The sequence below is a fragment of the Microcebus murinus genome, chromosome 26, assembly GCF_040939455.1.
Source record: "Microcebus murinus isolate Inina chromosome 26, M.murinus_Inina_mat1.0, whole genome shotgun sequence".
NCBI lineage: Eukaryota > Metazoa > Chordata > Mammalia > Primates > Cheirogaleidae > Microcebus > Microcebus murinus.
In genome coordinates, this window is record NC_134129.1 from 15,227,786 (window position 1) to 15,246,105 (window position 18,320).

Here is an 18,320-nt window from a genome sequence, read left to right on the forward strand (position 1 = left end):
AATAACTTTTATGTTAATCACATGATGAAATGATAATGTTTTGGATATATTGGGTCAAATAAAATATATTATTAAAATCAACTTTACCTTTTCAGTTTTTGTAATGTGCTTACTAAAAAATTAAAAATGACATATGAAGTTCATGTTCTATTTTTATGACACACCATTGCTATCTATAATGGGATTATGCCTATTTCTCTTCCATACCTCCTTCTAAGAGATTCTCTTAATAGTTGGCAGAAATCTGCTGTTTCATAGCATATGATCCATTGTTAAACAGGATGCAAAGGTAAGGTGATGTGACATTTTCAGAATGCCTTTTCCCAGTCCATAGTTTCACAGGCTTCTCTTTTACAAAAACAGAGTGACAATGGGCAGATCACATACCAAATTCTAGATTTAGGGTTATCTTCCTTCCAGTTCTTTCACAAGCCCAAGAGTTCACAATAGGGACCAAAACAGGAACACTGAGCTTGTCAGTACCAAAAAGAAGAGCTTAGTCAAACTAAGCGATGCAGTATCAACACCCAAATTCTCAAGACCATAATTTAGGATACTGTCAAAGATCTAAATTAAATGCAAGTAAAAATACTAGGGTTTAGAAGCATCAGAGAAGCTAACCAGATTAACAGTGTTGCATAAACTCCAAGACTCTCTTATGCTTAAACAAACAATTGCAACAACTCTAAATAGTCATTTTACCCTAAATTTCACTATGAATTAAACTTATTCCAAATAGAACCAAAGATTATGGATTTTTAAAATAATTTAGTACTGCTAACAGTATTCCAAATTAAGCCAAAAGATATCAATAAAAGATTCATGGAGGAACCTTGGCAGAGGGCCACGAGCCCCATCTGCAAATTCACACATCACATATTGTTTGCACGTGATTTGGTTTTCCTTAACCCTTGGAGGTGCACGCTGGGATTTCCCCAAAGGGCTCCCAACGCTGAAGGCTTATCTACCAGAATCAGTGGATTAATTGGGAGTGGCATGCAGGGCCTCCTGGGAAAAATGGTTCAGAATGCAACTGCCTGGGGCAATTTAATTTCTCCTCTCAAAAAGGCTAATTTTCAAGTTATGCAGAGGCTCAAATGCACACAACGCAGTCTAAATTGTTCTCTCATCTGAAATCAAGGATTATAGAAAGCCAATTAATATGGGATTGTATTCTGTAAGGTTAGCCAAAAATCCATACATAAGCTATTGCTTTTATTACATTAGATGACAGGAAAACTGAAACTTGTTTCTCTGAGCCATTGGTTTGAAAGAACAAGTCTATGGTGCGATCCATTCTCTTAGACAATGGTGGGCTTCGTTTAGCAAGATTATCATTCATCACAGGTCTACACCAATCCCATCAGTGTCTTCCATTATGCTCAACACCATGGTTATTTGTTTAGCAAATAATTTTTTAAACAGGCATGAAATTGCCAATGTTGAAAACAGGGCACGATGAGGAGAAGGAGGAGGGGAACAAGAGGAAGAGAAGGAAAACGTAGTATTTCTTTTTCCCAATTTAATGCATGCATGTGTAATGAAGAAAAACCACCGTGATAGCTAATTAACTATTAATAGATGGCCAAGATTACTCAAACAAAAATTACCGAAAACTCAGTCAAATGGGAATTTTAAAGCAGAATATTCGGGAAACTAAGATAGTTTAAAGACCTTGCTATTAATGTGAGTATTTACAGAGAGAAAAAACTTCAACTGTAACTGGCTAAAAATTTATTTAATTTTATAATAAGATATGTCTAAATTGGTAACTGAGATATAGTAAGCATTCAATATGCATTTGGTAAGTGAATGAGAACCTTAAACATGCCCAACTATTTCAGATGAATGATAACCATTTTATTAACAACAACTAAAACCAATAGAAAACCATTAGCTATCTAAGGTAACCGGCTTCAAAGTTGGAAATCAGATCCGACCAAAAAGAAAGCCCTCTCCCAAATGCATAGGCCATTTTGTGGAAGAGCTTTCTGGCTAATATCTGGGACTGTTTATTCTTTTTTTAAAATGTTAGGGAAAAAAAAATCAGCAACTCTTTCCAATATTTTAAAAGATCTGGCCTAAACAGTATCAATAACAGCTTTACATCAAGATATTCACACAGTTAACCATTCTTTTTTATAAATTTCCCTACTAAAGTCTTTCCAACAAATTGTATGAAATAATAACGAGAATGTGAAGTCCTCTCTTCCACTAAATAAAATTATAAAATGACATTCAAAATAAATTTATAAAACGACACTCATTTGTTACTAATAATAAATGTACCCATCATTTATATGGGGAGGCACAAAATGGGGAAATATGCATGTCTACACACTCCCAGATAATCCAGCTCTGATAGATATACCAGTGGAGTCAACCCCAAGGACAGATTTTGTAAAAAAAAAAAAAAAAAAAAAAAACAACAAAAACTCCCATACAGAGAACACTACAGAGCAGAACGAAGCAAAGAGTTCACTCACCTGGCTGTTTTCCCCTATCCACGCTGAGTCCACAGAACTAGATACATCTTTTATTGTGCACGTCGCTGTGAATTCCTCCCCTTCTCTAAGAAGGTACCTTGCTTTGGACACGGACACAACCGGTACAGCTTTGAAGGCTGCAGGCAAAAGAAACATGGCCCTCAAACAATGTGTTCTGCCACAGCATGAAAGTTTAACTTGCCATTTGTCAGTGTAGCCTACTCTGTCGTCTTTTACATGAAATACAAAGGGTGGCACTGACCTAGCTGCATTACGTGCATATCTGAAGAAACCAGCAATTAAAGGCATGTATCCTTCAAGCAAATTCACTAATATTGAATGAAAGAGATAAGAAAGGTCACTATGAGATTATAATGCTTCTAGAAAATGCTTTCTCAAAACAGGGTGAAGCCCTATTATAGTGAAGCAGGTTTTTGTTGTTGTTGTTGTTGGGTTTTTTTTTTTTGTGAGACAGAGTCTCGCTTTGTTGCCCGGGCTAGAGTGAGTGCCGTGGCGTCGGCCTAGCTCACAGCAACCTCAGACTCCTGGGCTCAAGCGATCCTCCTGCCTCAGCCTCCCGAGTAGCTGGGACTACAGGCATGCGCCACCATGCCCGGCTAAATTTTTTTATAGATATTAGTTGGCCAATTAATTTCTTTCTATTTTATAGTAGAGACCGGGTCTCTCTCTTGCTCAGGCTGATTTCGAACTCCTGACCTCAAGCAATCCGCACACCTCGGCCTCCCAGAGTGCTAGGATTATAGGCGTGAAGCAGTTTTAATCTTTACCTGGACCACCTTGATGGTGTCGTGAAAATGTGATCTACAACTTATTATATATTCTTTTAACCAAACAGGCATCTTTCCCATGTGAAAATACTACCTTTCTTGCTTCTGGAAACCCCAAGTTTTAAATAATCAAACTTTCTTTAATTTCAGTAAGTATACTTTTTCATAAGCCTTAGTAAAAACTCCACTCAATAGCTGAATGCCAACTGGTGTTGAATCAGATGATCTCTGAGATACAAAACCTGTATCTGTATAGGTACAGACCCTATACAAAACCAGCTAACGAAACAGTCTACATAAGGCCACAATAATAACCAGGTCCACTCTCAAACTGTTCGGGATCTCAGATCAATTGGTACTTTCCCTCTTGCATCTCGACCAGTTTTGAGAATGCATTAAAATGAATCAGCTGAAGAGAAAAAGTCAATTCTCATGTCGACAGCCAATTGAAGATTGCTTCTCAGCCTTTTGGCTAAAGTCAAGTGTAAACCAAAGCACGAATAATCTATTCATGCTAATCTATGCAATAATCTATGCAATAATCCATGCATGCTAATCTATGCAATAATCCATGCATGCTAATCTATGCAATAATCCATGCATGCTAATCCTTGCAACCAGTGTAAGTAAAGCCTCCCCATGGGTTTCTGTTGCACGGAATACTCGGTGCAATGACGAGACTTTGGGGTAACCCAAGTCAGCCCAGTCTAAATGCCAGTGTGAGGCAGGCACACCCAACTCTGCCAGAGGCAGTCATGGACCCCGTCACTGGGATCGGGACAGTAAAACAAAGAATTCCCGTGCAGGTGACATTACTTTGAAGCTGGGGGAACTACCCAAGAGCCAGATCCCAACTGATCACACTGGGGTGCACCAGCGGGTAGAGAGAAGTCTCTGGACTCGCAGATTCTCGACGCCCAGAAGAAACAAGAAGAGGGCCAGTACCTGGCCTCACTTTCAGGATGATCTTGTCGGACAGCACCGCCTTGCCCTCCTGGTCGGCAGAGCAGTGTAGACAGAGCCGGTGGTAGGCGCGTTTCACACTAAGGATGGTGATGCCAGCCTTCGGGTCAGGGACGAACCTCAGGTCCTTGGGCAGGGGTTTCCCCTGGCAACCCTTGAGGGAGTAATTGGTCACCTCCGGGTCTGTCAAGGGACACCGGACCAGCGTGTCGGTGTCTTCCTTCCCGTACAGGGACCGGTCAACGAGGAAAAGCTTCGCAGGATCTACGAGCACATCAAAAAATCAGTAGTTTAAAATTTTTCCAAAAGATCTAAAATGTTGCATTTCGTGCCTGCTGGCCCGAATGGCCGTTGGCATTTTTTTCTCTGCAAGCAAAAGCAAAATGTGTCCAAATAGTGCTCACGAGCTAAGAGTTAACCTTAATTAAACACTTTCCATGTTATCAGGCTTAGACTGCCACCCACCTTATCACGTTTAATCTTCAAAACACCCCTAACAGGATCAATATTATCATTGTCACCATTTCAGAAATAAAACCGAGGTCTCCAAAAAGCCACTCTCCTAAAGTGACGTGACTTGGAAATGGCTGAGGGGAGCTCCAACCCAGGTCTGGCTGAGAGCAAAATTTGATTTCTTACAACCCTGAGAATATTCTATTACTAATGTGACTCTTTTTCTACAACAGGCAATACTGCAAGGCTCATCAGCAAAGAATAAGCCAGTCTTGATGAAAGCTGGGGAGGGCAGGAAAAGCTTTCCTCTGTGTGGGACCCTTCCCAGTTTCTAGTCCTCTGACGTTAAGCTTCTGAAGAAGACTCTAGAAAACTCTGGCCAGGCCACTCAGAACAAATAACGTGTGAGCCTCACTCTAATCATATTCTCCCAAAGAAATGTGTAAATACAACTTCCGGAAATCAAATAATTTCAAATGCACGAGGGTCGCTTATGAGTTTCAGGAATGCAGTGGCGAATACGGGAGTCCAAGCCAGGGCACCTGTGATGAGAAGGGACACTACTGATCACTACGCAGGACACCAGGGACAGACGGGGAGTGGCTCCGGCTGACGGGGCCCTCCTACAAGCAAGGACAAACCCGATTCTGGCATATACAATACGCTGCCACCCCCACTGTGTGACAACAACACAGATATATGCTCAGGCCAACAGATTACATTTATTTATTTATCTATTTATTTTGAGATAGAGTCTCACTCTGTTGCCCGGGCTAGAGTGCCGTGGCGTCAGCCTCGCTCACAGCAACCTCAAACTCCTGGGCTCAAGCGATCCTCCTGCCTCAGCCTCCCGAGTAACTGGGACTACAGGCATGCACCACCATGCCCGGCTAATTTTTTCTATATATGTTTAGTTTGCCAATTAATTTATTTCTATTTATAGTAGAGACGGGGTCTCGCTCTTGCTCAGGCTGGTTTCGAACTCCTGACCTTGAGCGATCCGCCCGCCTCGGCCTCCCAAGAGTGCCAGGATTACAGGCGTGAGCCACCGCGCCCGGCAACAGATTACATTTAAAATCTGTTTTACAATCGTCCTTTCCATCTAGAAATTTTCATTTCACTGAAGTGAAATGCATTGGACATCACTGAAATAGACTTCTATCATTTACTTTTGACCAATTTTGAAAAAAAAAAAAAAAAAAAGTTTCCCAAAAAGAATTACACATCTCCCAGCCTTATTAATTTATTCTGCAAATAAATCGCTTCCTAATGGCTGAACTATATGTGTGCGGGGTCCAAGGCCATAGTTAGTTATTTTTTCATCTACTCTTTCTCAATCACTGGCTCCTCCAACTGTGGTCCTCTTTCTTTCACTGCTGTCACGTAGATTACTTAAGTATCCCAACATCTTAAGTCAGTAATAGCTGAGGATAGCTCTTGAGTTACACAACATGACTTCCCCTACAAAGAAAGTTTGTGAGCTCTGTTAACAGTGATCTGATTTGGCTAATTCGCCAGTGTTCCTTTATTTCTTCAGTTGTCATGACACTTCATGACCACCTGGAAATTGCAGAACGCCTTGTTCAGTGTCAAAGAACAGCACATGGGTTAGCCCAACGATTACAGAGCCATGCCCTGAAACGGTGCTGCAGTTTGTCAGTGTACCTGTGTAGGAAAAGACAACTGATGGCCCAAGCTGAGAGGCACAATTCCGTGCAACCTCCTTTACAGCGAAAAGGTGAGTTGGCTTTATTAATCCTTGATAGAGCATGTTAGAATTCGTTCAGTCCTGAGTCCCAAACAACAATTATGTAAGGAAGACAGAGCAGATAATCTTGTCCAAATACTGCAGTGAGGAAACCGAGACTCGAGGTAGCTCAGATCTCCAATTCTACGATAAATTCGTTATTTGTTTGCAATACCACGGATAAGGCCTGAGACCTCCGGGCTGCTTCAAATACAGCCCCAGTCCCAGGACAACCAGGACTAGAAACTAGGACCCTCTCTCTCTTCCTGGAACTTGGACACACCCCTTAAGATTTCAGCAGCTCAGATTTTACATCAACCAAAGGACACACCTCAACCCAGCACGTCTACCCTTGACAAGGCCATTAAACGCACGAACACTGACAAACCACTGAATTTGTCATAGGAAATAAGTATAGAAATCCAACCCTCATATTTCCTTTCCTTTTGTTTCTAAGAGGTCACAATTTTTGAGATGAATCAGCTCTACAAAGGACCTAGGACAGGCATGCGATGTTTAGCTGACCACATAATTTTTCTGGAATTTACTCCCTAAGAGCGAGCCAAATCTTTTGAAGTGTCAGTCTTGGTTAGGGCTTTAGAGGCCTTTGGATCCCAGAAGTGTTTTTTTTACTAAGTGGGAGTATTCTAGCATCTTAAGGCATTAAAATGCTGCTTTCCCAGAGGGCCTCATTGATTCTAAAGGTTTACGCAGAGCACCGGCACGAATGGGCTAAACCTACTGTAATCTCATTAGGGAGAGCATCCTGGGGCTCCCAGACCTCCACCTGGGGCCGTCCCCAAAGCCACCCTGTATCAAAAGATGGGGGAAACCAGCAAAGAAACATGTGTTTTAGGCTTTCTAGCCCTAGCCAGTACTATTTTATCTATGGCTCAGTCATGCAAAATTAAGAACCAGGGAACTGCGTTTTCTGAAGCACAGCAACCCAGAAAGCCAAGAATGTACCTCTGACAAACACATAGATGGAACTGCTTAAGCCTCCTTCGTTGGTGCACGTGTATTTGCCGGTGTTGGTGGCCTCCGCTTTTTCTGTGACCCATTCGTTGTCCTTACTCTCGCTCGTTTCACCCAGGGTCTCAAAAGTCCATTTGACAAAGCCCGGGTCGGTGCACAGCAGCTTGATCTCGTCGCCCACGGCGACTATTAGCTCTGATTTTGCTGGCTGGATGGATGGCAGAGACGGTCCCCCGGGACTCGCAGATGGTTGAGAAGAGCCTGCCAAGGAAAACAAGAATCACGTTGAGTAGGAGCTTCTTCCTCGACGAAATGAAAGCCTTGCTTCCAATGCCCAGTGCCATCTTCTGAGTCTTCTACAATAAAAACAGGCCAAAGCTGCCCTGCTATTTATGGCTGGAAAGAGAGCTCTGTCTAAAGTCTCTTAAGTTCATCCAGAAAATTAAGTGACTTTCTGCAACCCTCAATTAATCCTAAGGGTCACATTCGGTGTCTGAGCCAGGATGCTGGATGCCACGGCCTTTCTTCAGGTTAAACATACAACTGGGTCAAGTGTCCATTCGGAATACGGGCCACTGTCATGGTATGAGCATGCGACGCTTGGCTTAGAAACAACAGAAACAAAATTTCACACTATGGGAAAAAAAAAAAACAAAAACTGTTGGCCTGTCACTCTTTTGGCAGAATGTGCATGACCATGACCAATAGCTTGTCTTTTTCTTACACTTAGTGAATTCAGTTATTTCTATGTAAATTCTCCTTACATGGCAGTGTTGATCAAAAGGAGAACTAGTCACAAATGTCCAAAATAGTAAAGGCAGAAAATGATATGACCCCATTTTAAAGATCAGACCAGGAGATATTTTTTTGGCCTCTGCTGAGCTTCAAGCTGATCAACCTAATAATGCCTAGATAGGTTTCCTAGATAGGGAACTAGCTTGTCTCGTTTATAAAGGTGCAAACTTTAGACTCTGAATATGAAACTCGAACCTTAGAACATGTACAGTGGCCAATGCATTCACTCATGCGTGCATCCGTGCATCCAAATATCTGTTCATTAATTATGATCAACAAAAGCATCGTGCTAGGTGCTGGGAAAAAGTCCACGTGGGTATTTGTTACACGTGGTCCTTACACACACTTCGGGGCTTAAAGAACGACTGTTGACATGAAACACAGCTACAGGGCATAGTGTCGAGCTCAAGAAAAGAGGGGGGCCAGACCTTGACCATATTAGAAGAGGCAAAGGAGAAGGAGGAGAAGGAAGAAGCATGAAGAAAGGGCTGGCAACCGAGGCCAACATACGAGGTCTTTGGAGCTGTAAAGAAACCAGCCTAGGCCGGGCGCGGTGGCTCACGCCTGTAATCCTAGCACTCTGGGAGGCCGAGACGGGCGGATTGCTCGAGGTCAGGAGTTCGAAACCAGCCTGAGCAAGAGCAAGACCCCGCCTCTACTATAAATAGAAAGAAATTAATTGGCCAACTAATATATATATAGAAAAAATTAGCCGGGCATGGTGGCGCATGCCTGTAGTCCCAGCTACTCGGGAGGCTGAGGCAGGAGGATTGCTTGAGCCCAGGAGGTTGAGGTTGCTGTGAGCTAGGCTGACACCACGGCACTCACTCTAGCCTGGGCAGCAGAGCGAGACTCTGTCTCAAAAAAAAAAAAAAAAAGAAAGAAAGAAACCAGCCTGGCTGGAAAACAGGCTCCTTGGGGAGAAGGGGGGAGGTGACACTCAGCGTCTGGGTGCAAATACTGGGCTGCACCAGGAGCACTCACTGTGGATTTTTCTAGCAGAAAAGTGGCACGCACCGTGAGACACCAGAGAATCAACTAGATCCAAGGAAATGAGTGAAAAGCGCTGGCCTACAGGCAGAAGTAACGAGAACCTGCGGTAAGGGTTGCGAATAAAGAGGAAGAGATTCGGCCAGGCGCGGTGGCTCAGGCCTGTAATCCTAGCACTTCAGGAGGCCGAGGCGGGCGGATCGCTCAAGGTCAGGAGTTCGAAACCAGCCTGAGCAAGAACAAGACTCCCGTCTCTACTAAAATTAGAAAGAAATTAATTGGCCAACTAAAAATATATTAAAAAGATTAGCCAGGCGTGGTGGTGCATGCCTGTAGTCCCAGCTACTCGGGAGGCTGAGGCAGAAGGATCGCTGGAGCCCAGGAGTTTGAGGTTGCTGTGAGCTAGGCTGACGCCACGGCACTCACTCTAGCCTGGGCGACAGAGTGAGACTCTGTTTCAAAAAAAAAAAAAGGAAGGGATTCAACAGATTGTTGGAGAAAGAACACGAGAATGGTTACAGGGAACTACAAAGCAAAAGGTTGACTGGGGACAGCCTGAGTTAGCGGCAGAAGAAGGGTCCCTGTGTGGGGTGGGGGGGGGTAAGATGTCAGGATTCTCCAGGGGCTTTCTGTCACCTTTGTAGGGTCGTGGGGGACACGGTGCACACACATCGGATTGTGATTTGTGATTTGTGCCACCTTCCCCGCACACACAGGGCAGGAGACAAGGACTGACCTGAGGCCTTAAGAAGGAGCAAACGCCATCCCAGCCCGGAGAAGAAAGGGGTAGCAGGAGGCAAAGAGCGGTGGCATAAAGGGCGCGAGTGTGAGCCACCAAGTCCAGGATGGCTGGGGGCGGAGGACAGGGACGTGCTCAGAGCGGGCGGGACAGGAGAGGAGGGACCTGCTCACAGGTGAACCCGGTCGGTGCACAGACTTCTCAGCAGTGGGCTGCTCGCAACCTGAAGCTCACAGTCATGGTGAAGTGGCGAAGTTAAAAAACAGGATCGGGTCATCAAAGGACAGGGTTATGGAAAAAAGGAGGAACCCACCAAGCACCAATTTTTTTTTTTTTCTTTTTTAATCAGCAGGCTTTAAGGTCCAGCAATCTCAAGGAACTCTTGCGGCCAAGAGGAAGTAGGAAAGAATCATGAGAGATGTAAGACAAAGAACCAGCAGGAGGAAAGGGGAGAGAGGTTAAAGAGGTGAAGACGGCAATCAGCGAGGCAGAATCCTTCAAAGTGGCTCTCAGGGTGGATGCCACAGCAAGGTCACAGGGAACGAACAGAAGTCCCCCGATTTAGTCACAAAGAGATCCCTGCAAACCCAAGAGCACGATTTCAGTTGAGCGGGAGTGGCCTGTGCCCGGGGCTGTCGCAGACCTCGTCTTCGATGGCCACGGCAGTGCAAGACTCGAAAATAAATCTGGAGCCAAAGGAGGCTGAAAGGCAAAGAAAACAGGAGCCCTCCTCCCAGCGTGGACACGGGGGACAGTCTGCGGTCGGGGACAGAACGAACGCCACAGAGAGGCCGGAGCTGCTCCCTGCAGGAATGCGTACAGAGTCCAGACTCGGTTCCTAGCTCCTACCCGGACAAGTATCTCGCCCGGTGGCAGCCAGCGCAGCCCTATGTCACGCCAAGCACAGTAACAGTACGGTCACTTATAGCCTTTAAATGGCATCAGGCACCAACAGCACGGGGAAGAGAGGGGCTCCTGTGTGCACGAGGCCCGGCATCCGGATGGAGCGGCCAGGATGAGGACACGGAGGCCGGGATTGGGGACACGGAGAGGCTGGGATCGGGGACACGGAGAGGCTGGGATTGGGGACACGGAGAGGCTGGGATTGGGGACACGGAGAGGCCGGGATAGGGGACACGGAGAGGCCGGGATCGGGGACAGGGAGAGGCCGGGATAGGGGACACGGAGAGGCTGGGATGGGGACACGGAGAGGCTGAGATGGGGACATGGAGAGGCCGGGATCGGGGACAGGGAGAGGCTGGGATCGGGGACACGGAGAGGCTGGGATCGGGGACACGGAGAGGCCGGGATAGGGGACACGGAGAGGCTGGGATGGGGACAGGGAGAGGCTGGGATCGGGGACACGGAGAGGCTGGGATCGGGGACACGGAGAGGCTGGGATCGGGGACACGGAGAGGCTGGGATGGGGACACGGAGAGGCTGGGATTGGGGACAGGGAGAGGCTGGGGTTGCGGACAGGGAGAGGCTGGGATTGGGGACACGGAGAGGCTGGGATTGGGGACACGGAGGGGCTGGGATTGGGGACACGGAGAGGCTGGGATTGGGGACACGGAGGGGCTGGGATTGGGGACAGGGAGAGGCTGGGGTTGGGGACAAGGAGAGGCTGGGATGGGGACACGGAGAGGCTGGGGTTGGGGACAGGGAGAGGCTGGGATTGGGGACAGGGAGAGGCTGGGGTCGGGGACAGGGAGAGGCTGGGATGGGGGACACGGAGAGGCTGGGATGGGGGACACGGAGAGGCTGGGATGGGGACACGGAGAGGCTGGGATTGGGGACACAGAGAGGCTGGGATAGGGGGCACGGAGAGGCTGGGATTGGGGACACGGAGGGGCTGGGATTGGGGACAGGGAGAGGTTGGGGACACGGAGGGGCTGGGATTGGGGACAGGGAGAGGCTGGGATTGGGGACAAGGAGAGGCTGGGATGGGGACACGGAGAGGCTGGGATTGGGGACACGGAGGGGCTGGGATTGGGGACACGGAGAGGCTGGGATTGGGGACAGGGAGAGGCTGGGGTTGGGGACACGGAGGGGCTGGGATTGGGGACACGGAGAGGCTGGGATTGGGGACAGGGAGAGGCTGGGGTTGGGGACAAGGAGGGGCTGGGATTGGGGACACGGAGAGGCTGGGATTGGGGACATGGAGAGGCTGGGGTTGGGGACAGGGAGAGGCTGGGATAGGGGACACGGAGAGGCTGGGATTGGGGACAGGGAGAGGCTGGGATTGGGGACAAGGAGAGGCTGGGATGGGGACACGGAGAGGCTGGGATCGGGGACACGGAGAGGCTGGGATTGGGGACAGGGAGAGGCTGGGATTGGGGACAAGGAGGGGCTGGGATTGGGGACACGGAGAGGCTGGGATTGGGGACACGGAGAGGCTGGGGTTACTCTCAGAGTCATACAAAGCATTAAATAATAAAAATGGCAGCAGCAATAAGTAGAGATACTATTATTTCAATTATTTATCCCTTTTTAAAAAGTCGTGGTTCCACGTGAGTATGTGTGATATTGATAGTAAATCTGACCCAAGAATTTTTCAGCAATTTATATTGCAACATATTTCAGCTAATTCCATTTTCTCATGAGTCAACCCCAAGGATATAGACAGATAATCACAATCCAGTCAAATAAACACTGTTGCCTTCCCGAGATACCCCCCCACCCCCACCCCAGCCAGTGTAGACAAGTCCTAGGAGTGCGACCTAAGGCAGATCACCCCAGCTCTGTGTCCAGATGTCCACAGCTGGAAAACGAGGATAAAAACACCCTCATCTCAGAGAGACCTTACGGGAATCGAGTGAAGGGACACATGCAACGAGCTTCAGGGAGGACCGGGCAGTTTTTAATAAAAGCAACTATAAAAAAGCAGTGGGGTATTCCAGCACAGTAAGTTAGAGTGTGGCTCTGGAGTTAGGACTGTCTGGATTTGGATCCTGGCTCTGCCACTGGTGAAGTGTGTCGCAGCTGGGCAAGTCACTCCTCAGCTCTGCCTCTGCTTTCTGTCCTGTGAAGTGGGGACAGTGTTGTTATAGCATGTTTTACAAGGCTGCGGCGTGAAGCACTTAGCACTGTGACAACACATGACTCTTGCTGAGACGTAGTTTTTCCAGAAACAGAACTCCTCATCACTCCTCCACATCGGCCCAGACTTACCCACGTCCCATGTGTGGGGACAGCTCCCACCGCCTCCCGGACTTGTCCCTCTGGGCCAGCACATCCCAGCCACCATTCCTCGGAGCCTCCTGTCCCTTTCCCCTCTGGCTGCCCTCCCCAGGTAGCCAACTGCCACCTCGCAGGGATGACATCCTCTCCCAAGGGGTCTCCCCGCCACCCTCCAGCCCTCCCCACTCATCCCACCCCACAACGCTGAGGTCCATCCGCCGAAAACGCCACCGTTCTTTGCCAACCCCACCCCCAGCCTCAAAAACCGTAACAGAGGTGGCAGCCGCCAACGGTGACGTCACGTGCGGCTCGAAAAGCACTTTCCTGGCATTCATTTCTAGCTGCTTTGCTCAGGCCCAGCCCCCCTCTTCTCTGGCCAACGGACTAAGGACGCTGAGAACATTCTTCAACCTTCTCCATGCCCGCCTTTCAGCCTGGGCTTCTAGAACACGCCTGCTGCGCCAGTCACCTCCTGGGCACGGGGAAAGCCCGGCTGAAGGCCAGTCCCCTCGTGGGTGCTGGTCCCTAAGCCAGTCCAGGTGGGACAACCTGTCCTTGTGAAGTCCCGCCAGCACGGTCACCCATCCGGCTTGTACTGATGCTCTGGAATGTTCTATGTCTAGACACCCACTCCAAGGTCTTAGAGCCCTCAGGTAAGGATCCTAAATTATACTTCCCCCCCACCCCCCGAATAGTCATAGAAACATTCCCTTCAATCCCTGAACAGACAAAAGATGGGAGAGAGGGCAGGCTCCTAAACGCCCAGTCCCTAAAACAGATGTCAACAGTCCACATCCTGTCCCCAAAAGATGACCTGGGTCCGTTCTGCTGCTCTTCCAAGAAAAACGTGGCTCAATTCATTAATTAAAACAGCTATAGATAACTCTCCAAAAAAGAGGAGAGCCTCTAAATTCGAGATTAGTTTACGCTGTGCTTCTAGAATTTTACATAAATTTTAAAAATAATATCATCACCACAAGTATTCGGGCTTTTATATTCAAAATAAATGATTTATAAATTCAACCCTCAAAGTCACCTTATAAAATGAAAATAGAGCTTTTATTAGGGTGAGACTGTGGGTGATGTTTATTCTCTTTCTTCTAAACTATCTTGAATATTGTTATAATAGTCTCACAATAAGAAAACTAAGGATTCGTGATCTTTTTATTAAAAAAAAAAAGGAGTACAGATTCACATTGAAGTGACACCTTTCAGAAAGGTATTCCTCCTGAGAGCTTTGGGATTGCTCTGAAATTGCATTTTGAAACACATCTGGTAGACAGCAAGTTCTCAACACATGTCTGTTGAGTTGAGTTTTGTCTACACCAGGACTTTCTGCATTAGCAAATGTACTTCCCTAATGTTTGGCTAAGGCTAATGTTAAGAGTTGTTTTCTGTTCCCCGAATACGTGTTAATTAATGAGCCAAAAAAAAGAGAGAGAGATGGCAACACCCACCACTCTAGGGACCAACTAGTACTACAGTGAATGATGGCTCTAAGCTAGGAGCTCGGAACTCCAGGAATGATTCAGTAAATACGAATCCCAGGTGCCCTGCCAAGTGCTGAGCTAGAAGACAGTCCTTGCTCTCAAAAGAACATAAAATGAGGGAGGAGATGTGGGTGGCTTATAGTCAACAACGGAAGATTTTAGTGATAGTTCAAAATAAAAAAAAAATGCCAACATGCCCTCTTATTCTAACCTCTCCAGGTACTTGCAATGTCTCCCCATCACCAGTACCCCCAAAAATTGAAAGCAGGGACTCAGATACTTGCATGCCAATGTTCACGGCAGTATAACAGTTCACGATACCCAAAAAGTGGAAACAACTTGCATGTGGCCGTCAACAGATGAATGGAAGAACAACATGTAGAATATACGCACAATGGAATATTACTGAGCCAGCAAAAGGAATGGAATTCGGATACATGCTATACAACACAGCTGTGCCTTGAAAACAGTACGTTAGGTCACATGAGCCAGACTCAAAAGAAGACTGCATGATTCCACATATATGAAGTCTCTCGAGAAGGTTCATTCACAGAGACAGAAAGCAGAATAGACTCCCAAGAGCCGGGGGAGGAAGGAATGGAGAGTTATTGTTTGATGAACGGATTCTCCATTTGGGATGATGAGAAAGTTCTGGAAACGGATAGCGGTGATGGTTGCACAACATTAGGAAAATCTTATACTTACCTCCACAGAATCGGACACTGAAAATGGTACATTTTATGTTGTCTATATTGTCAAACAATTTTACTTAAAAACTACAATTTAAAAAAAAAAAACTTCAACAACTCTTCAAGGCCCAGCTAAAGCCTAAAACCTCCCCCAGCCACCCCAGCTTGCTCTCATCCGACCACAGAGGCTAATCTAGTATTAGCCTCTGTGAGCCATTCAATGTTGCTTTAAATCGCTTCATTAAGAAAATTGTTTTAAACCACACTGACTACCACCCAAGGCACCTCTTAATGCCCAAAACTCTTCGCCTCTTGTCTAGTGCATCTTTGCTCTTCTAACTCACGGCATCTCTGAGTCATCTGGCTTTATTCTTAAACCTATTTATGGGTGTTACCCTTGATATTTTATTACGTATAAATTACACGTGTAAAAAAGACATGCTATGAAAATGAATGAAAAATGAATATGTGTGGGAGAAGAGCTGCTGATTCTCGCATAGCTGAGAAAGATGTTATAAGAGTGGCCCAAATTTTAAAAGTCTACTGTTGAACTGAACATGGGCAAGCATTAATAGATTAGTAGAAGATTGGGGGAGGACCTCCAATCCCCCAAAAAACTTAGCAAATTCTGCATTTGGATTGCTTCACAAGTACTCCAGCTAAGGACACTGGCATTAGAAATTCCTTGCATTGTGCGTACCGCAAGGAGGGCAGCTTAGAACTCTCCCATCCAGTTGGCCAAAGCTCAAAGGAAAGCCCTTGGTCCTCCATATCAAAAGATATGTCAGTGTTGGCCGGGCGCGGTGGCTCACGCCTGTCATACTAGCACTCTTGGAGGCCAAGACGGGAGGACTGCTTGAGGTCAGGAGTTCGAAACCAGCCTGAGCAAGAGCGAGACCCGGTCTCTACTATAAATAGAAAGAAATTAATTGGCCAACTAACATATATATAGAAAAAAAAAAAATGAGCCGGGCATGGTGGCGCATGCCTGTAGTCTCAGCTTCTCGGGAGGCTGAGGCAGGAGGATCGCTTGAGCCCAGGAGTTGGAGGTTGCTGTGAGCCAGGCTGACGCCACGGCACTCACTGTAGCCTGGGCAACAAAGTGAGACTCTGTCTCAAAAAAAAAAAAAAAAAGATATGCAACTGTCTATCTTCCAATTTTTAAGGGAAAATAAAATATTTAAGGCCTACCTGTATTTTTTTGCAATGGGTCGATTAGCAGACTCCTTGGAGGGAGTCCAGTCTGCAGTTCTGGACTCAACGACCCGTGTCACTAGGAGCGACCTTGTTGGCCACGCAGAGAGGGATGGCTCTCCAGGCCTTCAACCCCCTGTCACCCACGTCTAAAGCGGCCCCGATGGGATTGATAGCTGGGGTTGAAAGCAAGGAAGTCATTTCAAAACCTTTCCCCCTTTGGACACAAATATAAGGAACCAGGCAAAACTATGGCGGGGCAGAAAACCCACGCAGGGCAGCATTCTGTTTAACCGCACTTCGTAATTAAAAAGCTAATGATTTGTATGTCGTGGCTGCTTGTGACATACTTTTATGTCCCCGCAGGAATAAACTGGATAGAAACCAAGACGGAAGGACCCCAGCAATCGCCCACAACACCCAAGAGGCTCTGCAAACCAAGAGATATACTGGAAATAGAATGAGGCTGGGGGAGGGGGAGGATGAGCTCAGTGAAAACCACAACAAGTCCTCAAAAAATGCTCTTGCCCGGTAGCAGAGGGGGGACGACCGGATCCGCCCCGGGTCACCCACACAAACTGAAGGAAGCCATGCGATGGAGACTTCCAGAACGGTCCACATTCTATTGTGCTAAGCCCATGGCACCGTCCTCGTTAAAGTCATTTCTTTCAACGCGCACCCGCTGTGTCATTAGAACTAAGGTGCCGAGGGGACACTCACGGCGGCCCTGGGTAAGAGACAGGCGCGATGCAAAAGAAACAGAAATAATGACAGGTGACGAGCATGCCACGGGACTCAAAGAAATTATGCAGGGGTTACGCTGCCCGGCGGGACCACGAGAGGCTCCGGGGGGAAAGAGCCAGGCCAGGAAGACTCCGTACGTGTGTTTGCACGTGCATGTGTCTGTGTGCGTATTCAAGGAAAGGAGAAGGAAAGTTCTGGAAGCACGAAGGTAGGGTGCTTCCGGAAAATCCGGTCCCACGAGGACGGCCAGCTCCTCCCTGCAAAGTGCAAGCTCTCCGAATCCAAAGCAAAGGTGTCGATCTGCCTCGGTAGCCTCAATGCCCGAGAGTGCCAGGAATACAGAAGGTGCTCAATAAGTGCACAGCATAGGAAATGTGAAGGTGCAGAAAGGGGGAGAAAAATGCAGAATGGTTAAATCATTTGGGACATCGTCTTGCAGAGCAGGGCCTGTCCCATCTAGGGTATTTGTTTGTGAGTCGTCTTGAAGGTGGTCTTCGCCCAGTGACAAATCATTTCGAACATTCTTTTCCATTGTTTCACAGAGGATAAACTAGAAGGTAAAAAATCAAATGCATTTTTTCAGGGGGAAAAACACGAGCTTTGGAAGAAAGTGAACTACCTTACAACTGCATACGCCCAGGTACCCCATCGAACCCTAAATACCTCTAGCCTCTAACAAGTTCGAGAACACTCTGCATGGATCCCACGTTCTCTTTCCAAAGACTTTTCTGGGTAAGAGGTTTCAGATATACCTTTGATGCAGCAATACAGAGATTAAAGTACTTATCCAGGTAAACGCACCATTAAAATCTGCTCAGGTTTAGACATGCAGTAAATAATAGGTAACTGTCATCAATTCCTCACTGTCTTTGACTGTAATGCTCCTTGTGTCTGGGCCTGAAAAATCAATTCCTTTGGACAACACAAATCTTTGTTTAGCTTTTAAAAATTAGAGAATTTTTCTGTCTGCGTGCCAGCTCTCAGTGCTGTACCAGGTACAGGAAAGTTAGTAATTACGTAAGTTTCAAGCAGTAGCAATATATCATTGTAAAATGATCAGCCATTTGAAAGTGGGTTAAAAAAAAAA

The 18,320-nt window shown here is 46.8% G+C and overlaps 1 protein-coding gene across 4 annotated transcripts in view; it reads right to left on the reverse strand.

Moving 5' to 3' along the window:
- KIT (KIT proto-oncogene, receptor tyrosine kinase) overlaps nucleotides 1-18,320 on the reverse strand; it is an 87,540-nt gene that overhangs the window by 42,998 nt on the left and 26,222 nt on the right. For all 4 annotated transcript variants that reach the window (XM_012758274.3, XM_012758273.3, XM_075997905.1 and 1 more), the window contains exons 2-4: nucleotides 7,404-7,673; nucleotides 4,220-4,501; nucleotides 2,487-2,623 (exon numbers count right to left, since the gene is read on the reverse strand). In XM_012758274.3, coding sequence (XP_012613728.2) covers nucleotides 2,487-2,623; nucleotides 4,220-4,501; nucleotides 7,404-7,673 — 689 coding nt within the window. The remainder of the gene's footprint in view (nucleotides 1-2,486; nucleotides 2,624-4,219; nucleotides 4,502-7,403; nucleotides 7,674-18,320) is intronic.